Below are 21,353 nucleotides of genomic sequence, written 5' to 3'. Positions count from 1 at the left end.
CAAGAACTCGGCCCTGCTCCCAGAGACCTTTAGGAAACGGAAGGCAGCCCAGGCTGGTGTGGCTCAGTGGACTAAGCACCGGCCCGAAAACCAGAGGGTCACTGGTTCGATTCCCAGTCGGGGCAGCTGCCTGGGTTGCAGGCCGGGTCCCCGCTTGGGGGTGTTTCTCTCCCTCTCTTTCTTCCTCCCTTCCTAGCGCTCTAAAAGTAAATGAAATCTTTAGAAAAAGAAGAAAGAAAGAAAAGCAAGAGGAAAAGACTCACGCGGACCCAGTGAGTCCCGACCGACCGGCTGCGCTGAGCGAGACAGAGAACCGCGCCCACGGGCAGGAAGCCAACACGTGCGCCCGGGGCGCGTGGTCCCGCCGCAGGTGTGCGCCCCCGGGGCAGGCCCTGAGCTCGCCCTGAGCCTTCCGGCACAGCCGCCCGGTCTCGGCGCCCCCGGGGACACGCGGGGACGCGGGGACGGACACCCCCGCGCGTGGGCCGCAGGGAGCCCGGCGCGCGCGCACCTGCTTCTCGCCGCTGGGCTTCTTGTGGCTGAGCAGCAGCTCCACGGCGCCCAGCACCTCCTTGCGGATGGCGTGCAGCAGCGCGTCGCCCACGTGCACGCCGAAGCTCAGCAGCAGCTCGATGAGCTCCAGGTTCTCGTTCTCGATGGCGATCAGGAGGGCCGTTCTGCCCAGGGGGTCGACGCAGTTGATGTTGATTTTAAAGTAGATCTCCGCCTCCTCGAGGGACTTCTTGACGCTCGCGTAGTCGCCCTTCTCCACCGCGCTCAGGTAGGCCTTCTCCGCGGGCGAGAGCTCGGACTCGGCGCGCACTATCCTCAGGGGGATGCGGTCTCTGTGGGGGGCGCTGACGTTCCTCTTGTAGTAGAACTGGGCCATGCTTCATGCCATGCTAGTGCCCCTCGTCCCTGCGAGCGCGGGCGAGGGGGAGGGGGAGGGGGGAGGGAGGGGGAGGGGGATGGGGAGGGGGATGGGGAGGGGGAGGAGGGGAGGGAGGGGGACGGAGGGAGAGAAGGAGAAGGAAGAGGAGGAGGAGGAGGGAGAGAAGAAGGAGGAGGAGGGGGAGGAGGAGAAGGAGGAGGAGAGGAAGAAGAGAGAAGAGAAGGGAAGGAAAGAACCATAAGGATCAGCGTTAGCACACTTTTTAATTATTACGCATCACACAACTCACAATCACATCCGTAACAATAACCATGGCATTGTTATTAAGTAAAGCTAGTGAAGTTTCTTTTCCTTAAACCATGGACGAGGATTTAATGATTATTCAGGTATCTGCAAACACAGTTACAATGTCCTAATCTAAGAGGAGTAAAAAGAGGTTCGTATTTGCAAGTTATTTTGAGAAGTTCCTTGACAGAGGGCAAGGCAGGCTCCCCGAGTTCAACAGTAATTTCAGTCATCGAGCAGGTCAGACTTACCCTGCGGTCCGGGTTCAGGAACTAATGCTCAGAACTGTCCGTGGAACCCACCTGGTCTAGTGGGTCATTTCAGGCCACCGTTTTCCCGTCGATTTGCTGCCTGGAAGACCCACCCATCGATACCAATGGTGTTAAAGTCCCCGACTATGACTGTATTACTATCAGTCTCTCCCTTTATGTTCAGCAATATTTACTTTGCATACTTCAGTGCACCTAGGTTTTGTGCATTAATGTTCATAAGATTTATATCCTCTTGTCTGATGGTTATTTTTATCATTATTCATTATATAATGGCCTCTGTCTCTTATTAAAGCCTTTGTTTTGAAGTCTGCTTTGTCTGATATAATTATTGTACCTCCGCCTTTTTATTTATTTTTTACCTCAAATATCTTTTCCTATCGCTTTACTTTCAGTCTGTGTGTCTCTCAATCTGCAGTGGGTCTCTTGTCAACGGCACATACATGCGTCTTCTTTTCTTAGTCGCTCAGCTACTCTGTGCATTTTGATTGGAGCACTTAATTTACATTTAAAGTGATTGTTGATGGGTGTGGAATTATTGCCATTTTTAATTCATACTTATATTTCTTTTTTTCTTTTCTTCTTCTTAAAGAAGTCGCCTTAACATTTCTTATAATAGTGGTTTGGTGGTGATGAACTACTTTAGCTTTTTCTTATCTGGGAAGCTCTTTCTCTCGCCTTTAACTTTAAATGATAGCCTTGCTGGATAGAGTCTTCTTGTTTGTAGGTACTCGTTTTACATCCCTTTGAATATTTTGTACCAATCCCTTCTGCCCTGAAAAGCGTCTGTTGATAAATCAGCTGATAGTCTTCTGGAAGCTCCCTTATAACTAATTAACTCTTAAGAGTCTCTCTTTATCTTTAACCTTTGCCATTTTAATTATACTGTGTCTTAGTGTGGTCCTCTTTGGGTCCATCTTGTTTGGGACTCTTGTGCTTCCTGGACTTGTGGGTCTTTTACCTTCACCAGGTGAGGAAGGGTTTCAGTTACTCCCTTTCCCAGTAGGTTCACAACCTCTTGCTCTCTCTCTTCCCCTTCTGGCACCCTTAAGATGTGGATGTTGTCACCCCTGATGTCCCAGGGACCCCTCAAACTATTCTCATTTTTTCAAATTCCTTTTCCTCTTTGCTACTCTCATTGGGTGTTTTCTGCTACCTTGTGTTCTAAATCACTGACTCAATCCTCTACTTCTCTGTTGATTTTTTCCCTAGTGTATTCTTCATTTCAGATATTTTATTCCTCACTTCTGACTCTTCTTCATGGTCTCTATGCCCTCTTTTACGCTTGCTCGCTCTCTGTTGAAGTCCCCACTGAGTTCCTGGAGCACTTTTAGTGGCCGACAGCTGTGTTGTACAGAGCGTGATATTTATATGCTAACTTCAGTGTGAGCACAGATCCAAAGGTGGCCTCTCAATTACTTGACAGAGCAGAAAACTATTGAGTGTAACTAAAGAAGCCATGATGTAAAATCCGAGGCGGTTGTTGTCATCATCCCCCGTGCCTTAGTTGGCACTTCACCAAACCTTTAGTGATACCAGCAAAGCTGAGATTCACTGCTGCGGCCGCTTATACGGGGCATTCAGAGCACAAAAAGTGAACAATTCCTCGGGCAGCTGCAATGGGAGTCACGTAACTAAAAATGCTTACTCGGGTCTCCATGAACCTCTCTACGTGGCGTATATAAACCATGAACGCTTTTGTGTTTGGGGCATGAAGAGATTTATTTAGGCTGAGTGGTCTTCAGAGCCAAAGTGTGAGGTCAGTAAGACACTCAGAATCATTGCCCTCTTCCCACTCTTTCCCGATTGATCATGGAAGGGGGACAAGGGGAGTCTGTCCTTGTGCCAATGTCGAGTCCAGACCTACACCTCTTGTGCCTCCCTCTCACGTGCTGCCCGGCAGACTCCGGCCTCTTGGCCCGCGGCCCTCTGGCTGTCCCCGCTCACCTCTCTGACTCGGCGGCAGGAGGTCATGCCAACGCACCACTCTTACTGCAGGAGAGCTAGCACTTTAGGTCTCTCTTCCAGAAGAACTGTCTAATCAAAATCCCAATATCCATCGTGTTCATGAAGAAGACAAAAGAAAATTCCCTAAATCAGTTTCTAGAAAAGTTATTTCCAGGGCATCTGAGGTACTCAGGTGTTCTGTGGTAGCTGTTACAGGTGCTGTAGCTTCTTCAAACTGGGCCACGCACTCCCCGTCCTCTCCCCTCCCCCTCTCTCCATGCGCAGAGTTCGTCAGTACGCCATAACGACTTCTCTAGACCCTGGCTGGTTTGGCTCAGTGGATTGAGCGTCGGCCTGCGAGCTAAGTGTCGCTGGTTCGATCTTCCGGTCAGGGCACATCAGAGAAGGAAAACTCTGACTCCAAAAAACCTCCGCTGCCTTGCGGCATACCTCTTCAGGGGAAAGGCTAGGGAAGTAAACCCCGACAGAAAATCCGGAGCCGGAGTCCCTAAGGCGGTTTGACGTTGTAGTCAACACCGGCAACTCCTGCGGCGCACCTGAAGCCAAGCTGTATTGACTCCGTCTTTCCCTTGGACCCTTCAGCTGTGAAGAGAGGGGGGGTCTGCTGCATGGGCAACAGCAGACCCTCCATATCACCTTGCCCAGGCTCTGTAGCTTCAGCTTCACTGGAGAGGACACTCCAGCGCCATCGCAAGATGACGATTCAACACGGGAGGAGACAGATACCGTATCACTCCCGAGTCGGACTGCACAGCCATTCTCGGCGGTGCAGAGAGACTCTTAAGAAGCTACACCATCGTCTCTCGAGACGGACGGCTGCCGACTAGACCCGAAAACCCTGCCTCTCTGGTTGCCGTAGGGCTCGTAACCACTCTCTGCAGAGGAGCGCTGCTGCTCTTGCACACACAGTGCATTTGGCCACTGGGACTGGGAGCTGATCCGAAGCAAACGGTCCCCTAAAACGTGACTGTTTCAGTATCATGCTCCCCTTTCAGTCTCTGTCAGCAAAACCATCATCATCGTCAGCATCATCACCACATCATCAGTGTTAGCAGGAGTGTTCTTTAATTTGTGGACAATTAAGACCTCCATCTAATTCCACCTGAGTCATAATCACAATAATTTCAGTGTCTTTTTTGAGAAAAACAAGTCAGCCGTATAACATGGGAAACATTAGGAGCTACTGGAGAACGAGATATTTGGGTTCCTCTTTCTCTGCCGCCGTCCGCTGTTGTGGAAAAGGCTCCGCCTGGACCGCTGTAAAATGTAAACCGTCAGGGGACCGATCGGTTTCTGCCGCGCAGCCGATGTCCACTGCGCCGCACATCCAGGGAGAAACAGATTTAAAATATCTCTCCCTCCCTCCGTGATGAACCATGAGCACTGTTGCTCTCATTTGTATCAATTCTGTCTCTAAATAAATGACAAACTTTTAAAGTAGGAAAAAACATCCAGCCTAAGACTGAAAAAGTCTTTTAAGTATATCATATTTTGAGATCTGCAATTAATGTCATAAATCTACTTTTGTAAATTGTTGACTTCAAAATGTGACTTTTACTATGTTCAGAAGAGACTTGGGCACACTTTTGGTCAATAGGAAGAGACATAGATTCTCCCATGACAGGGACTAAAGAGGCTCGTCCCTGGCTTATCTCCCCCCTTTCTTCCTTCACTACATCGGGGATTGAACCTACAGCCTGGGCATGGGCCCTGCCCTGGGATCGAACCCACTACCTTTTTCGCATACGGGATGGTGCTCTCACCACCTGAGCCACACCGGCCAGGGCACTACCCAATTTTTTTTTAAGACACTGAATTGCAAAGTCAGAGCAGCAGTTAAATTTGAGCCTAGATATCTTTTTCCTGACTAAGTGATCGCGGCTTACACGGTCTAGATAAATACTCTCTTGCGCTCAGTAATTACTCAAATAGATGCCAGTGGAATGAAGTAACTCAGACCACGTGTTGCCCCCTTGTTGCTTGTTAGCGAAAGTTCAGAATTCTTACGTGTTTGAAGAGAAGAAGTAGCAAATGACTCAGTGCGCCTCTACCTTTCGTTTGCCCCGATGCAGTCATGCGTACAGGACAAGGCGCACTTCTCTGTGCCCCGTTTTAATTCCACCTTTATTCTTAGAGAAGTATTGACAGGAGGGCACAAGTGTACATGCTAAGACGCATATTCCAGACGCGCACATACGTTCTGTACAGCCTCAGCCATAAGAAGGATCACCCAAGGTGCTCCCGTTTACAGGACGAGAAACAGAGGCTTCAGTTCAGCACGTAACGTGTCTTACGAGACACAGCGGCTGAGCAGAGCCGGAAACCCCTGTAAGGCTGGCACCATCCTCTCACCTACTACCTGCTCAGCTCTTAGAGTCCAGGGCATTACTTCCTTGTTTTACGGCGCAGGCATGGCCAGGGTTAGCCTACACTTCTGCCCACTCGAGACAGAGAGCGTGATTTCAGTACGAAGGTTACAATCACTGGCCTTAGAAATAACCTGGAACTATAGTGCGATTTTCAGAGCGTTTCAGGAATGAATGATTAGCGATGATCCTCCCACTGTGTGAGGGGTTATGACGTTCCCAGCACTGTGATGTATCATATGCCTTACCAACTGCCCTGCTTGTGAGGACCGTGCCTGACGGTGAGAGATGCTAAGTCATGTACTCAAGGTCATCGGCTGGGAAACGTGAGGGTCCCATCCAGACTAAGGTCTCGGTAACATCAAACCTGAGGCTTTTCTTCGAGGCCTCCCAAGCGACGGGAGCAACTTCGCCCAATTCAAATGCCAGACCACATGAAAGGGTGCGTCGCGTGCTAGCGTTTTCAACTGCGAACCTAGAATATTCCTTCAGACAGAACAGTCCCTCCCCTGGAGTAATCGACTGTGATTTGCTGTAAAAACAATCCCATGTGACTCTGAAATGGGATCTTTTTATTAGTCAGCTCATCAATAATTAATTTTCAGACACAAATTTTACCTAAGTGGAAATTTTGCAAGCAGGAAGGAATATGTATTTCCTTGAGTGTTAATATTATGTTTTGCGGCACAGCTCGGTTGACAGATTATACCAGTTATGACGCTGGGAATATAAATCAAGCCCACAAAAGAGAGGCTGGCCCCAGAAAACAACACATAAATTATTTAATTCTCCTCTCTCGCTGATCCTGTTGTCGGGTACCTGCTACTCCGGGAAAAAATATTTTAGCCCTTTCAGGCACGGCCCTTTGTGTGAAAGGCAGCGCTTCAAATAAAGAGGATTATTAACAAGGAGAAATGTTTGATGGAATTATTATTCTAGAAAGATGTCAGAAGTGTATATTCAAAAATATATAAGCATCATCTAAAGATACTAAAAATGGAACCCCCGTGCGATCCTGCTCTGGTGCCCATTTAAAGGACATGAAGAGGCATTCGCACCCGACAGGACTCCCTACGCGTCTGTTAGTGGAGGAATGGCTACGTACGACGGTCCGCAGTGAGTGTCACCCACGAGAAAGAAGGAGGTGCTGCCGTGGGAGACAGCCCAGGCAGGCGCAGGGGCTACGCTGAGTCAACTGACCCGAGGGAGAGAGGCCGCGGCAGCCGCTGCCGGCTGTCACTTACGCGTGAGTTCACAGAAAAGCCGAGCTCGCAGAGGTAGAGAGAATAAAAGTGGTGGCCAGGAGCCGGGGGTAAGGGCAGGGCAAACGGGGAGATGTCGGCAAAAGGGGCACAAACTTTCAGCCTCTCACCGGCCGGCTTCGCTCACTCGGCACAATGCTCCGCAGGCCCGGCCATGCCCTCACGAGGGGAAGGTGTCCTTCTTTGCCACGGCTGCGTAGTACTCCGTCGTGCGAATGTGCCACCGCTCTGCTGTCCCCTCACCTACGGGTGGGCACCTGGGCCGCTTCCAGATCTTGGCGATTGTAAGTAACACTGCTATCAATATAGGGGTGCATATATTTTTTTCAAATTGGTGTTTTTCTGATTTTAGGATAAATTCCCAGAAGTGGGTCAAAGGCAGCTCCATTTTAAGTCTTTTTGAGGAAACTCCACAGTGGCTGCCCCGTCTGCATTCCCACCCACATCCTCGCCAGCACGTGTTATTTGTGAATGTATTGATGACAGACATTCTGGCAGGTCCAGAGACACCGTATGGTGATGGCCAGGTGGACTGGGTGGAGGTGGGCAAAGTGGAGAGACATGGGGACATCTGTATTGATGTCAACAATAAAAATAAAGTTAAACAGATGTATAAGTTCTGAGGATCTACTGGATAACATGATGACGAGAGTTGGTAAAATGTGCTGCAAATTGAATTTTGCTAAAAGAGTAGAATCTAAATGTTCTCATCACACATGACACATATATGAGGTAATGGGGATGTTCCAGAACTAACTTTTCACGGCATAGACTTATAGCAAATCGTTACAAGTACATCTCAGGTAACTTACAATTTATTTGTCAGTTATAGCTCAGTTAGTGGGACAATGTTTAGGCAGTTGCAATATTACCATCGCCCCAACCCATCCTCTGGGGACAAACAGATCCAGGGAGGAGGTGGCTGAAAGTTTAGTGACCTCATCACCCCCGAGGGCCTCCAAGCAGCCAGGGACACCCCTGGAAAGGGGCACGTGGCCCTTAGGACCAGAAACAAAAGAGCGGCATGATGTCCTTCTGGCAAATCGACATGGTGTGTGGAAAAGAAACCAGCACTCAAGTCAGGAAGAACGAAGGACGCAAGTCTTTGGAGTAAAAATGAGATGGCTCTTCGGATGGGGATCGAGAAGCCCCAAACATCTCGGGTGTCCAGGATCCCCCAGATGCCCACAATGGCACCTCACAGCTCCAGGGGAGCACGGTTACCTCCCTCCAGACGCACCCGGAGATTGGCCACCCCAGCCACTGACAAGCCTGTGTCCCGTAATTAGACAAAATCTACAAGCTTCCTGGACTGGAGGCGGGGTGTGCAGTTACGGAGGCCTGGGCCCCTGACGGAGAGGTGGCTCTGGGAGGGGTGCCGTGACATTCTGGGTCACCAGGCCTCCCAGCCTGTCCGTGTTGCTGTCCCCGCTGACATGGAAACTGTGTTTCCTCTGCACCGTGAAGCGGTCCTGAGAACTACGAGAGGGACCAGCGATTACTGCACAGGGCACTTGGGTGAGTCTCGGGGTTGGAAGCCAAGAGGCCCCCTGGGAGGGAAGCGTCGCTTTAGGGCAGGTTTCTCGGAAGCCCAGAGATGGCGTGCTGCTGTTGGCCATGAGATGGGCCTGTCCCCACGGTGGCAGATGTGGTGCTGAGAGCCGTGGTTCCGCCATGACACCAGGTTTTGCACAGCTATACAGGTTAGGAACGTCAGCCCGAAAGAGGAACGTGGCTCTCTCGTCTGGGACACGGCCAACCAGCACTGAGTCTAGAATTTGATGGAACTCCTCACTGGCTTTTGATGGAACCCAAAAGGGCTGCCGGGCACGTGAAGCCAACGTTGAAGCGGGAAGGGCTGTCGGGGAAGCGTGGCCTCTGCCGCCCCCAAAGGTTCAGCGCTGACAACCTAACTCACCGTGCGGGGCTGGGACTGGGCATGCTCGTTGGCCAGGTCAGGACTGGGGAGACAGCCCCCCTCCACTTCCGCATCCCTTTGCACTGATTAAAAAACTACCACGCGGGTAATTTTAAAGGGCACATCGTGCGCACACCAGGGCAGACAAGTCTGACTTGGGTTACGCAGAACCACCAGCAGACACGGTCATCCGCCACCGCTGGGACGCAGACGGTAAAACCAGAGCCGCCCTCTCTCACTGGTGGGTTCAGATGGTGTCCTGAGTGACAGGAGCCAGCGCCACACGGGCGAGAGGCGCGGCCGCAGGGCAGCACCACGGAAACGCGTCCTCTGGGGCCTGCGGCGCGCTCAGCAACCCGTGTGGCGAGCGGCAGTCAGGCCACTGGCCACCGTTTGTGACGGACTCCCGTGGAAGAGAGGAAGGGCGCTCAGAAACGCTGCAATCCTGGAAAGTATGTCCCCTCGATGGCAGGTCAAACTGCCACCGCATTGCGATGCCTCTGCCTTCTGTCTGGTTTATAGTGTGTTTACTGTTCAATACAGAAGAGCTGTCAGCTAGAACTTAATTACAGTTGATTTGTGCCAGGTTAATAGGGTTTCATTTAGAATGTATTATTTAACACGAAATAGCATTAAAGTGGTTATGGAGTTTCCAATGTCAAAGACTTGGTAATTTTGCAAGAATAATGTTACTTAGGTGCTAATAAAACAATCAGGTTAAAGATTCCAAAACTGTTTTTATAGTTGCTGTATTTATACCTCCATGGGTATGATTAGGTACCTATCCTGTACAACATGAGTATAATTTCTTCCAAAAAAATTTTGCCTAAATGTTTTAGCATTAAAGTCAAAAAATAAAACACGAAGGACTTTCATTTCTGACTGTTATGCAATACCATGTATGGGACTAAAATTCCTTTTGGTAACGATCAGAAAAGGTGAGCAAATATAAGCAAACAATCCCATAAACAACCTTCTGTCTAAGGGGAGTTGCAAGGCTAACTAGGGCTTAGAGGGAGGCTGGATCCGAGAGAGAAAAACAGCTGGAGAAAGATGAATTGATCTACAAACCATTGCTCCCCTCGAGGCTTTGGCCCGGGCACCGGAACTCAAGGTCCCTGGGCCCAGTAAGAAGGAAGACAGATGAAAGTGAGCATCGCATTCAGCGGCTCTTCTCCTGAGACACTTGTTAAAGCCCTAGGCTTTGCAGGAAAATAGGTAAGACACTGATCAGAAAGCTGCTGAACATTGGAGCACAGTCCTCATCAATCAAGACAAAATTCACTCTTCAGGATCCCGCAAGGAGACGTGCTCTCATTGAACAGCCTGGGTTCTCAGCTTGGGGGCGTTTAAGGTATCAACAGGGTCGACCAGGGGTTCCTAGAACCTTACAAAGTCTTAAAGGAGCCTCTCTTCAGCGCAGCTTGTAACTGGATTAACATATCTACTCACCCTGCCTTTCTGCTGCAGGACAGGGTGCATCCTCTCTCTGCGAAAGGGTGGCAAAGTTCCTACAGCTTCTGATACACCTTTCATTTACCTTTAAGTGAAAAAGTGTGAGACATTCCAAACAAGAGAAAGAAAAGACAGACCAACACATAACTCCGTCATCAGTTATCAGTCTCACGCTTCAAAGTAAATATTCCAGGATATTCAGCATTTAGACAGGAAAATTAAAACTTTTATTAGGAATCTAAAACCTATGAAAAATAATAAAGTTGAAAACCTTAAATTGAAAAGTGCAACAACTAAAAGCTATAACTTAAATAAGTTTAAGAGCATCCAGGACATGGTAAATAAAAAGGATTCATGAATGGAAAGAAAAGGCTATTAAAAGTATCTAGATTATAGCAGAGGGAGCAAACTGAATGGAAAATACATTTTAAAAAGAATTCAAAGACTAACAGAGAAATATGGCCCGGAGTGAAAAGGTAAAAACATGTTAATAGGAGGACTCATGGGGGAAAGTGCCAAACTATCTCTGAAGGGATAACGACCAGGAATTTTCTAAAACCTATGAAAGATATCAAGCCGAATTTAAGAAACATTCCAAATGTCAAGCAGTGGAAATCCGAAGAGGTCAGCTAGGTACATGACTGTAAAACCACTGAAAACAAAAGACTAAAAGAAAATGTAGGTGCAGCCCACAGCAAAAGCACAGCGCCCTCTAAGGAGCAACGAGCAGACTGACGGCTGACCTCTCAGCAGAAATGATGGAATGCAGACGTCAATTGAGTGACCTATTTACTAAAGAAGATCATGTCCAACCTAAAATATGCTGCCCAATGAAAATAGCTTTAAAAGTGAGGTGAAAATCAAAACTTCAAGTTAAACAAAAACTTAGAAAATCCATGGCCACGGACAAAATCCACTAACATGAAATAGAGTAATATTAACTCTTGGCTTCCCACAGAGGTAAGGCTGGGTTAGAGGGAGCACAGGCACCTAAGCACAGCAATTGCGGTATCTGCAATTATAATCGAAAAAGAATACTAACATAGAAATAAAGCAGATACACTTGTTCTTGAAAAAAATTAAAAACTAAATCTATCCAGTTCAGCCCACTGTCCCCCAAAATGCATGCATGTGGGCATGAATAAAATCTTATTCTTCTGAAAGATGAATATACTATCCCTCAAATTTAATTCAACCTGCTGTAAAGTAAGAAATAAAGGCAAAAATAACTCTTCAAAAGTTAGATAAATATTGTGTATTAGTTGGTCTTACAGCCAACTAATTTATTTTTCAAATAATTGGCAATTTTAAAGTGCTGCTAAAAATTTGAGAAAAATAAAGTTTTTAACAGTAAAATTTTAAACTCTTTTTAAAATAGTTAGCTCTGGTTGATAAATCAGGACTATATCTTAAGTATTTTACTGTTTCAGAAAAGATATTTGAAAATACCTATATATGTAGTGATATTTTTAGTATTTGTCCCTATGATTATAGTGAGCACTCATTTATTTCAAACACAAAAGTGGCCAGAACTCCCAGCAGCAGTCCTGTAATTATTTTTTTCCTTGTCATGGAACAGAGAGGGCAGTGACCCTTTTTCTTCAACACAACAGATTAAATTCACAGCGTCCTTCCCGTACACGAGGGACGTGTAACAACATGAAGCCTCCTTTCTTCAAGTCTTCCCCTTAAGCCCTTCTTGGCTTAATTTTTCTTAAATATGGTAAGAAAAAAACCTTCTATTTCTAACCTAGAGAAAAGAACCCAGCAATGGTATTTTACAGGTCATAATATAATAGATGGCAATTAAATTGCAGCATGAACACAGCATCCTAGCACAATTTTATCGATGTTCAGAAAAAGTAAATATTCATCATGCCGGCCGTCATCCCGGGGAAGTGCCCCGCTCTGGTTGGGGCAGCAGAGAATGTGGGTGTTTACAAGGCATCTGCTGCCACAGGTCACGAGAGAGGAGCCTTGAATTCAGGACCCGTGTAGACACCAGAAGGCGTCCGCCTGTGGGCAGAGGACTGACGGGGTGTGAGCAGCAGATGTTACTGAATGTTGCGTTGGAAATGACACAAGGGAGGGGGCACCCTTTGGGCAGCCACTTTTTTTACTTGTACATCCATCTCATTATGGTGAAGATAATCAGACTAAATCCTGAAAGATCCTGAAACGCTTCTAAAAGCTCAGGAATACAATTCATTTTATGAGTAGAGATTCTCTTTAGTCACATTAATTTTGATACATGACCCTTGTATATTTTTATAGATGGAGTCTTATTCGGACCCGCGAGACCAATAGCAGTATAGTAATGGAGCTCACCTTTCAAACGACGTTTGTTAAAGAGACTGAAATGGACACAAGTTATGTCTCAGACATATCTAGGTTAGCCGGCCTCATTACAAATACTGAGCTGGTTTACATCTCCTCAATCATTCTGTCTCCTGCCTCTATTTTTATTTTCTAGATATCCATATTTCTAAAAAATCAGGAGCTAAAACATTGTACTATTAAAAAGACCCTTTGCATTTTTTGTTGCCAAAAATTACCATGAACTATTATGTTGAAAGAGGGAGTTTTCAATATTTAATTGTATCTAATATTTCAGTTACAGTCATGTGGTAACTGGTAAGAAAATCTTCAAGTATATTAGAAAGTTAGGCTTTAAGTTCAGGTTTTAATGGTTCACTGCTCAGTACAACAGAATACAAAACAGTTTTCATTCTTCAAGTTAAAATTGTTGATATTTTATATGTAGGAAAAATTCTTTATTGTAACCACTATTAGAATGACATACTTTTTCATTAAAGCTCCTTTCACTCATGAAAGGGCAAAATCATTTGCTGGTTCTCTTTGTTCTGAGAACGGGCCGAAGTGCCCGTGAAAATCTGCGGTTCGGCTCTCTGAGCTCACTCATTGCAAATCAAACTGTTAAGCTGTGTGAGGTTAAAATAAACCAGATAAGCAGACAGGTCTAACCTCCGCCAACATTTTCTTCTTAAACAGTGCCTGAGAAGGACATAGCTTTGTTTTTAACATACAACACTATTTAATATCCTACAGAGCAACAATAGCCCTAAAATTTGAATTTTATTTAGAAATATTTCTTTCTTCTTAATTGTCAAGGTTCCCAGAGGTTGGCATTCTAATAATTTCACATCATGACTCTCAGAAAGCAACAATCTGGCAGAGTGGGTGGTAGTCCTAGGAACGTAGGTCCCAAAAATGATTTTTAAGAAGATGAATGTTGCTGGTTCAGTCCCTTTTTTTTATTCTTTCTTTAAAGTTTTTACTTACATTTAGAGAGAGGGGAAGGGAGGGAGGAAGAGAGGAGGAGAAACATCAGTGTGTGGTTGGCTCTCACACGCCCTCAACTGGGAACCCAGCCCACAACCCAGGCCTGTGCCCTGACTGGGAATCGAACCGGCGACCCTTTGGTTCACAGGCCAAATCCACTGAGCCACACCAACCAAGGCCAGTCCTTTCTTTGTTCACTATATTTAACGCCATGAAAAGAGGGCTTATTTCTGGGTCTTCGGTACATGCTCAGCTCTACAAGGAACTGACTAACGCAAACAGTGGAAACCGACACCTCCAGACGCTGCAGCGTGGATTCACCCTTCCGAGAATGTCTTGAGTCGACATGTTTCCTGTCCCAAGGTGACAGTGTAGGATGTGAGGATCCCAGCCACCATCATTGATAATTCCAATAATGCTATTTAAATTACACATAGATATTTATGTAGCAGCGGGAAAACGTAAGTCCTGCTCTTACAGGAAGCTACAGTTTGAGGCAATAAGGATGTATTTTAATGTCTTCCCACACGACCCAATGTTTTGGTTTTTTTCTTTTAAATCCATGTACAGACTAATTTCATTTAATTTATTTTAATACAATTGCGTTATTTCCTCAATGAGTTCTCTACTTCTGTGAGAAAAGGTAGGGAACAAAAGAACAAAATGCCTGTAAAACAACATGGGATACTGAGACACGATACTAAGAGGTTATGAGTTCTTTGTTTGAAATCTTAACGAAAAAGGAAAGCATGTAGCTCTCTGTGTTCTTAGCATCTAGACTAGCGACTGCTAAATAAACCTTTAATAAAGCATCTTGTGTGTGTGTGTGTGTGTATAATATAGGTATATCATATATTATAAAAATCATTTAGTAAGATATGAGTCTTGCTTAAAAACAGACTTTTGAGCTACATGACCTTCTAGGCCGTTTAGTCTACATCCAACCATCCTGTAGGTACAAGTGTTGACAAAGAACTTCTACTGTCCTTTATGGGCTACTCTAGGCTCTTGGCTAACAATTCGTATCTCACTGTTGCTGGTACTGACCTGCAGGCACTACCTGAGAGCTAATCACCCAGGAGGAGTCTTCCACTCTTCAATATTCTGTGTTGCTTACACAGCAATCTATGTACATATGTACATGACTGTAGGTGAAATTAAACAAGGCCCAACTGTGCTTACCAAACTACAGCTACTGGGGAAGGGCATTCAGTCCAAGTTTAACCTTCAGTGTGACCTTCCGGGTAGGCCGTTGTGCCGCACTTAGCATGAGGAACTTGTTAAATGATACCCGTGGTGTCACAGAGTAGGGGGACAACTACAGAGGAAACACGCAGACTCTCCATTCTTCAGGCCGCCTGCGCTGTGCGTCCTGCCTGTCCTCTCGCTGCGTTCCGGGGGACTGCTGTTGTTCCTTGAAAGAACAGCGTGTTAAGATAAAGGAGTTAAATGACAGCAGACCAATCACCCAGGCGTTCATTTGTTCCACTCATCCATTCAGAAAGCACATACGGGGCACTAATTACCCTGATTCTGTAAACTAAAACTTACACCGCAACGCGCCGCGGACTACGAGCCTGGTGGACACAGAGCGCTCGCCTACACAGCGGGCTGGCTTTCCGCTGTCACCGAGAGCCACAGTACGTATACAACATAGTGGAATGTCTCCACGCTTCTCAGAAAGCTTCACTCACGATTCTACTCTCAATGAAGCGGCATGAAGAGATTTTAACAGAAAACGCTCGTCCCACCCACAATTGGGCATCAGGGGCTGCCAAGTCTTTGACATCAATTCGCAGCCTAATTTGCCAAATCTAATCACTCCAAAGAAGTCTCTACTCTCGTTACTCCAGCAGGCATTCTGAGAAATACTCGTATCCCTCCTCTGCCCACACTCCTCACCATGTAACGGAACCGAAGCTCTCCCTTAAGATTTCCAGCTCAGCACCACTTAACTCAAGCACAGTAATAACCGGCTCTGTAATCCTGTGGAAACGAGCTCCGTGGAGTCACTGGTTGACTGGAACTTACGGCCACTGAGTGACTGGGGGTTAATTCCTTGTGCAATCCATAGGATAATATGGTACTCACTGTATCACGTAGGCGCAATGTTGTTATTATACCTGGTTTCATTATGTAAATAAATATGCTCCAATTCCACCAACTATGATATTACAAAACTGTGAAATAGATTAATTATGTCAATTACAAAAGCATAATATCGATGGCAATCTAATTCAGTTGAAAACTATGCATTTTTTGAGCATCCTCTGGGTTTCTTAAAGGGACTTACTGTCTCGTTCAGGAGCAGACATCTGCCCACCTGCAAGGCCGCACATAACAAGGGTTTTGCCTATTTTACTGGTGACATGTGGAGACGGGAAGGAAATTTTCAAGGAGACAGCAATGCTGAGCTCTGCGCAGGGGCGGGAGAACACTGTGACAGGAAGAAACACAGAGGAGCTTCACCAGAAAACGTGAAGATGAAGCGCTAAGTCAGGTGTCATTAATCTACTTATTCAATTATTCATTTACCAACAGTCAGCAGTTGTTTACGGAATGGATCCTACTTCAGTGACAATTTTTGTAATGGAATTTATTTGAAGACTGTATTCAACTTCAATATCAACAAGTCTTTGGTCCTAAGCACTTGATGTTGGTTTTAACTGCAGGTATAAGTTTTTTTTTAATGGCAAATTTCTTAAAATGTGTATCAGGTAATAGATGTCTTCAGGGATGTATAAATGGGAGTTACCTTCATTAAATACCAAGGGATGCTAAAAATAAACAGGCAACTGATTTCAGATAAAACTAAGCCAAAACCACCGGTGTAGGAATTTTATGTGATATTGATATGGTGCGATATAAAGCTAACATGTCTTGATATGACTGCTATTTCTACGATCAAAGACATTTTATTAAGAGCCTACAGGTGTTTTAGGTTTGAACGGAAGTATTTATTTAGACATTATATCATGATTATTTAAAGTAAAATATATAACCTTGAATTTTGTCCATGAAAGTAAAACTTTTCTCCTTTTCCACATCTGTTACATTTACAGTCAAGAGTAAGAAAGGGAGTCGTTTTGAGAACAACTTTCTCTGCTTCAAAACCTACGGAGTTTAGTTAATGTAGCATTGTTTCCAGTTCCGGTCTCATAATGGGTTTCTGTCCCAACGTTACATTAGCTTAAAAGGTAAAGAAATTAATAGCTGCAAGAATCCAATGAATCATGTTAAAAGCTTACTAATCTTGTCTTTGAAATTATAAGAATTAAGTACAAAGAGTATTGGCTTTAGACGCAAGTGACGTGGGTTCAGATCCTGACCCTCCTACAGAGCACCTTTGTGAATTTTTAGAAAATTAACCTTTTCAAATTATTTTAAAGGTGGTAGTGATACTTCAGTTTTTTTAAAATCTATTTATCGTTTTTCTATTACAAATACTTCTGTTTTAATGGATGTGAAGACGGACGTGAATTTTTGTTGGCTTGTCTCTAGCATAGTGCCTGGCACCAGTCACCGCCCACAGACCCCGGGCCCTCCTCTCATCCTTCTTTTCTCTTTTTCGTAATCACTCCTGTTTTCCTGTCTTGAGTCAGTTTTGACTCTTAATGGTAATCTGTTCAAGCAAAGGACTTATGGGGCCCTTTTCAACATGTTTCAAGATTGTAACAGCAGGCTTCCAGCTGAAGGTAATGAAGGCACATCTGGTTCATTTCCTCGCGGCCACCAGTTCGCAGAAGCGATGCAGAGCTAGATAAAGCTATGGAGGCGCACTTTTCCATTAACGTTTATACCCACTCCTAGCATGAAGTGTAAAAGCACGTCCACGTGTCTGTCCGCTGTCACCACTCAGTGATTCCGTGACACCGCTGTGTTTCAGGGAAAACCCACACTCATATTAATGAGACGTCACGGACAGCTGGTCAGAGCAGACCAAGCACTGAAACTGTCCTCTCATATCCTATTTAAGTGCAACAGGTCTTTCAGAAGGATCATTACACTTCTTAGAAATGTAAATAGATCACTTAATCTCCCAAACAGTTCGCAGAACAATGTAGCTGTAAACTGATACGTTTTCAGTGCAGGTGTCCAGTGTTCACTTCACAGACGGCCGGCGTCTTTTCCTCGATGCCCTGTCATCACCACGTTGTTCAGCCGTACGAACGCTCTCAGAGACCCGGTCATTGTCTGTGCTGATTAAACAGGCATGTCCATGATATGACGTATGTCCCTGATCCAAATGTCCTCAAATCTCCTCAAACACTGAGGTCTCGATGCCGCTGAGAGAATTAGAAAATAGAAGGAGACGAAAGCGCTCCGCAGCAATTGTTTAAAATCACAACTAGATAGAAGTAAATGTCCAACTGAGCGGGGCTGAATGAACTAGTTGTCATGTTTCTTTGGTGTAGAGAGGTGATAGGGCACAGATCAGGTGAAAAGGCAAGGTTTTTATTGCGATCTGCCTCCCCGACCTCAAAGGCAAGGAGCACCCCGCGGTGATGGTGGGCTTTCTGCTGATACTAAGGAGGTGAGTCCCACTGGTTTCACTTCAGCCCAGACAAGACAGCGTGGAAAGGCAAGGCAGATGCACCTTAGAATCCAAGCTCGTAGAATGCCTGGCAATAATGATTGGGGGGGGGAGGACGTAGAGCTTATCTTATTTTCCTTCATCTAGCTTACTTTAAAAAATGAAACAATCACATTTTTACAAGGAAGTATTCCACTGTTTTACTCTCTGAGGTATTGTTTAGCATCCTGTTATGGACCCGTCTTCATTTGCAAAACTCATCCTCTCTTCAGCATTGCTATTTACATTATTGGATAGTAAACCAATGTGTGCATGTCTTTATTTTTGTTCCAAGATATGCAGTAAGTAGAAAAGGTAGATTATTTCAGTTTTCAGCTGCTAGATGTAATGTTGATTATCTGAATTACCATCAATTATCCTGGCAGTTAAACGTGCAAGTAGAAAAACATGACAATGTTTTCAACCATATATTTGTGAAACTATTTTTTAATTCAGTATGTTTAATCAGCACACATCCTGATGGCTATTACTTTCATAGATATTTAATCGTGTTAATAACAGGACTTAAAAGTTTAATATGTGTGTACTGAACAAGATATTCAAATCTTCCCGAATTAGAAAGAATAAAAGCAATGTTTCTGGCGTTTCCTATTTATGTAAAGTTTGAATTAATTAAGGTTCTCTTGTATACAAAGTTATTCATAGAAAACTTTCATTTTTCTCATCGTTTCCTCTGTGCACTTTGATCTTGACCTTGCAAGAGTAACTACAACAGAGAAATAAAGGACACAGAAATGACAGAATGTTAAAGGTTTTAAGTAAGGGAAACGCATTCCACCATTTACAAATCTTGGAGAAGGACCATTAAGCAAATAAATTAAAACTTGTCTTACTTTTCAAGATCAGAGATTTTTTTAGAAACATGTTAATGTTTTATAGGTTTTATTAAAGAGACAAGGTTGTTGTATCTGTGGAGTTGGACACTTTATCCTGTGATGAACGCCCATATTCAAGTTCTTACTTAAGAGGAAGAAATGTTCTCAATTTGCAATTATAAATCTCTCTATGCCTTGTTTTAATCTCTCTCTCTCTCTCTCTCTCTCTCTCTCTCTCTCTCTCTCTCTCTCTCTCTCTCTCTCCTCCCTCCCTCCCTCCCTCTCTCCCTTCACTCAGTGACTACTAAGCACCTCTTAGGTATCAATCTCTCCGACCTGTTCATGTTTCTCTCTGCATCGCTGTCTTGGCATGAATCTGTGAGCTCTTCGGTCCACAACCAGGAGCTGAGCAGAGCAGCTGAGCTGAGGTCAGAGGTCCGTTGAAAGGCTCCCCAGCTCTGTGGTCTGTTACTCATCAGCAATGGAAGAGCTTTCTTTCCGTCTGTACTCAGCATCATGAATCAAGGCGTTTGCAGCAATTACTTTGATAAAGTCCATTTAGTGTCTACTGAGGTGCTGATTTGCATTCACTACAGTAATTCCTATGGTTTTTAAGGGCTCCTTTGACAATGTCATTCAATGTGGACTCTAATGCCTGAAGTACCAGTTAGCCCTAAATCTTACTGGCTTTTCTGCCTTAAATGCTTAGTGGGGAGAAGGGTGATTCCTGGTCTGCCGTGCGGGTGAACAGAAGCAGGCATTACGGATAGCACAGACGTCAGATTAAAGAAAACCGCACCGCAGGGGCGACAGCCGCAACGCTTTGATGCATCCACCCACTCATATTCCCACTAAGTCAAAGTTTTACTTAAAAAAAAACAAACTGCAGTTAACCTTTCTTTCTTAAAGAACGTGTAATATGATAGGAAAGTACAAAAGGACGAGAGACCTGAGCATCGTGTTCTCCGTGTCACCGGACTGTTCTGAACTGCTTTTTCCTACAACGAGGAAGTCCTGCTTCTGCCCCTCTCACGCCCTGGTTTGGTGCTCCGCGGCGAGCCACCTGCTGCGTTCTGGGGGTGCGGGACTGCGCTGGGGGGCCCCCCAGCTCCCCGTGCACGGGGCTACAGCACAGTGCGTACAGGCAAGGTAAGGGCTCCCCTTCTCTCATCCTGACGCTCCCTGCCCCCTCCGGCACTCGCTAGCGACAGAAGACAGCCGAGCTCGCAGCCGGAACACGCTGCGCCCTCGTCCAGCGCTCTGCCCGGTAGTAAACAGTCACTGGCACCTCGGTTGCCAAGCGCACCAGGAAGCCCTAGCGTGGCTCCAGCCGCACGGGGAGAAGTGTTTCTGTTTCTTGAGAGACAATGAAAGTGACGCAGAGTGTCATCGATCGACAGGCTCCCCTGATGGCCGCCCTTTCCTCGGTCCCCCAGGTTAGGTCCCCAGAGCGGACAGGCAGGGCTCACTTACACATCCCCAGCAGCCACCGAGGTGCCCGTTTCCTCCCAGCGCTGAAAAGGCTGAACGCAGCCCGGCTCCGGGCCCCGCGGCGCGGCTGCAGCCGCTCTGTTTACCATATAAGTCACACCGGGGTTCGCCCCAGGCCCTCGCCCCGCGCCGGGGGCGCCGAGAGGCCGAGACGCATCCACAGAGAGCTTCGCGGAGCCGGTCGAGCCTCAAAGAGGAGCCGCGCGGCGGGGCCTTCGGAACTCCCGAGCCCCGGGGACCCGGTTTGCCTCCCGGGAACGAGCCGGCTTCCGAGGCAGCCGGAGAAACTTCGCCGAGGTCCCGGCAAGGGCGCGCGGCGCAGCTCGGGGCGCAGGACGCTGGCGGCGGCGACCCCCTCCTTACCTGCAAAGTTGCGACCTTCTGGCTGAAGCGGGGTCGGTCCGAGGATTCCGGCAGCGGGTGGATTCCAGCGGGTGGCCTTCGTCTGCGCCGAGTTCCGAAGCGTCCGAGGAAGACGCACGAAGCTGGAGCCCACGCAGCTGGCACCGACTGGGCGGGGAGAAGATGCTCCACGCGCCGTGCAGGGGGAGGGGCAGCCCCGGGGGCGGGGGACTCGCCACCCCCGCCCCCACCGGTCCCTCTGGGGAAAGTTAGCGTTCCCACGGATGACAGGGGGTGAGCCCGCAGGAAGCAGCCCCGCCCTCGGTCCCGGGCGGCAGTTCGACTCCGTGTGCGCACAGACCCGGCTTGGAAGGGACAGTCCCCGAAGATGCG

The 21,353-nt window shown here is 46.6% G+C and overlaps 1 protein-coding gene across 1 annotated transcript in view; it reads right to left on the bottom strand.

Annotated features, from left to right (window-relative positions):
• Positions 1–21,152, bottom strand: part of TRPC4 (transient receptor potential cation channel subfamily C member 4) — a 90,402-nt gene extending 69,250 nt beyond the window's left edge. The window contains exons 1-2 of the mRNA XM_090258497.1: positions 20,982–21,152; positions 512–918 (exon numbers count right to left, since the gene is read on the bottom strand). Coding sequence (XP_090114623.1) covers positions 512–889 — 378 coding nt within the window. The 5' untranslated portion in view covers positions 890–918; positions 20,982–21,152. The remainder of the gene's footprint in view (positions 1–511; positions 919–20,981) is intronic.
• Between the last annotated feature and the right edge of the window lie 201 nt (positions 21,153–21,353).

Source organism: Furipterus horrens, unplaced genomic scaffold, assembly GCF_987537825.1.
Source record: "Furipterus horrens unplaced genomic scaffold, mFurHor1.1.pri manual_scaffold_12, whole genome shotgun sequence".
Lineage (NCBI taxonomy): Eukaryota > Metazoa > Chordata > Mammalia > Chiroptera > Furipteridae > Furipterus > Furipterus horrens.
Note: the sequence above shows the minus strand (reverse complement) of the source record. Positions and strands in the feature narration are given on the sequence as shown.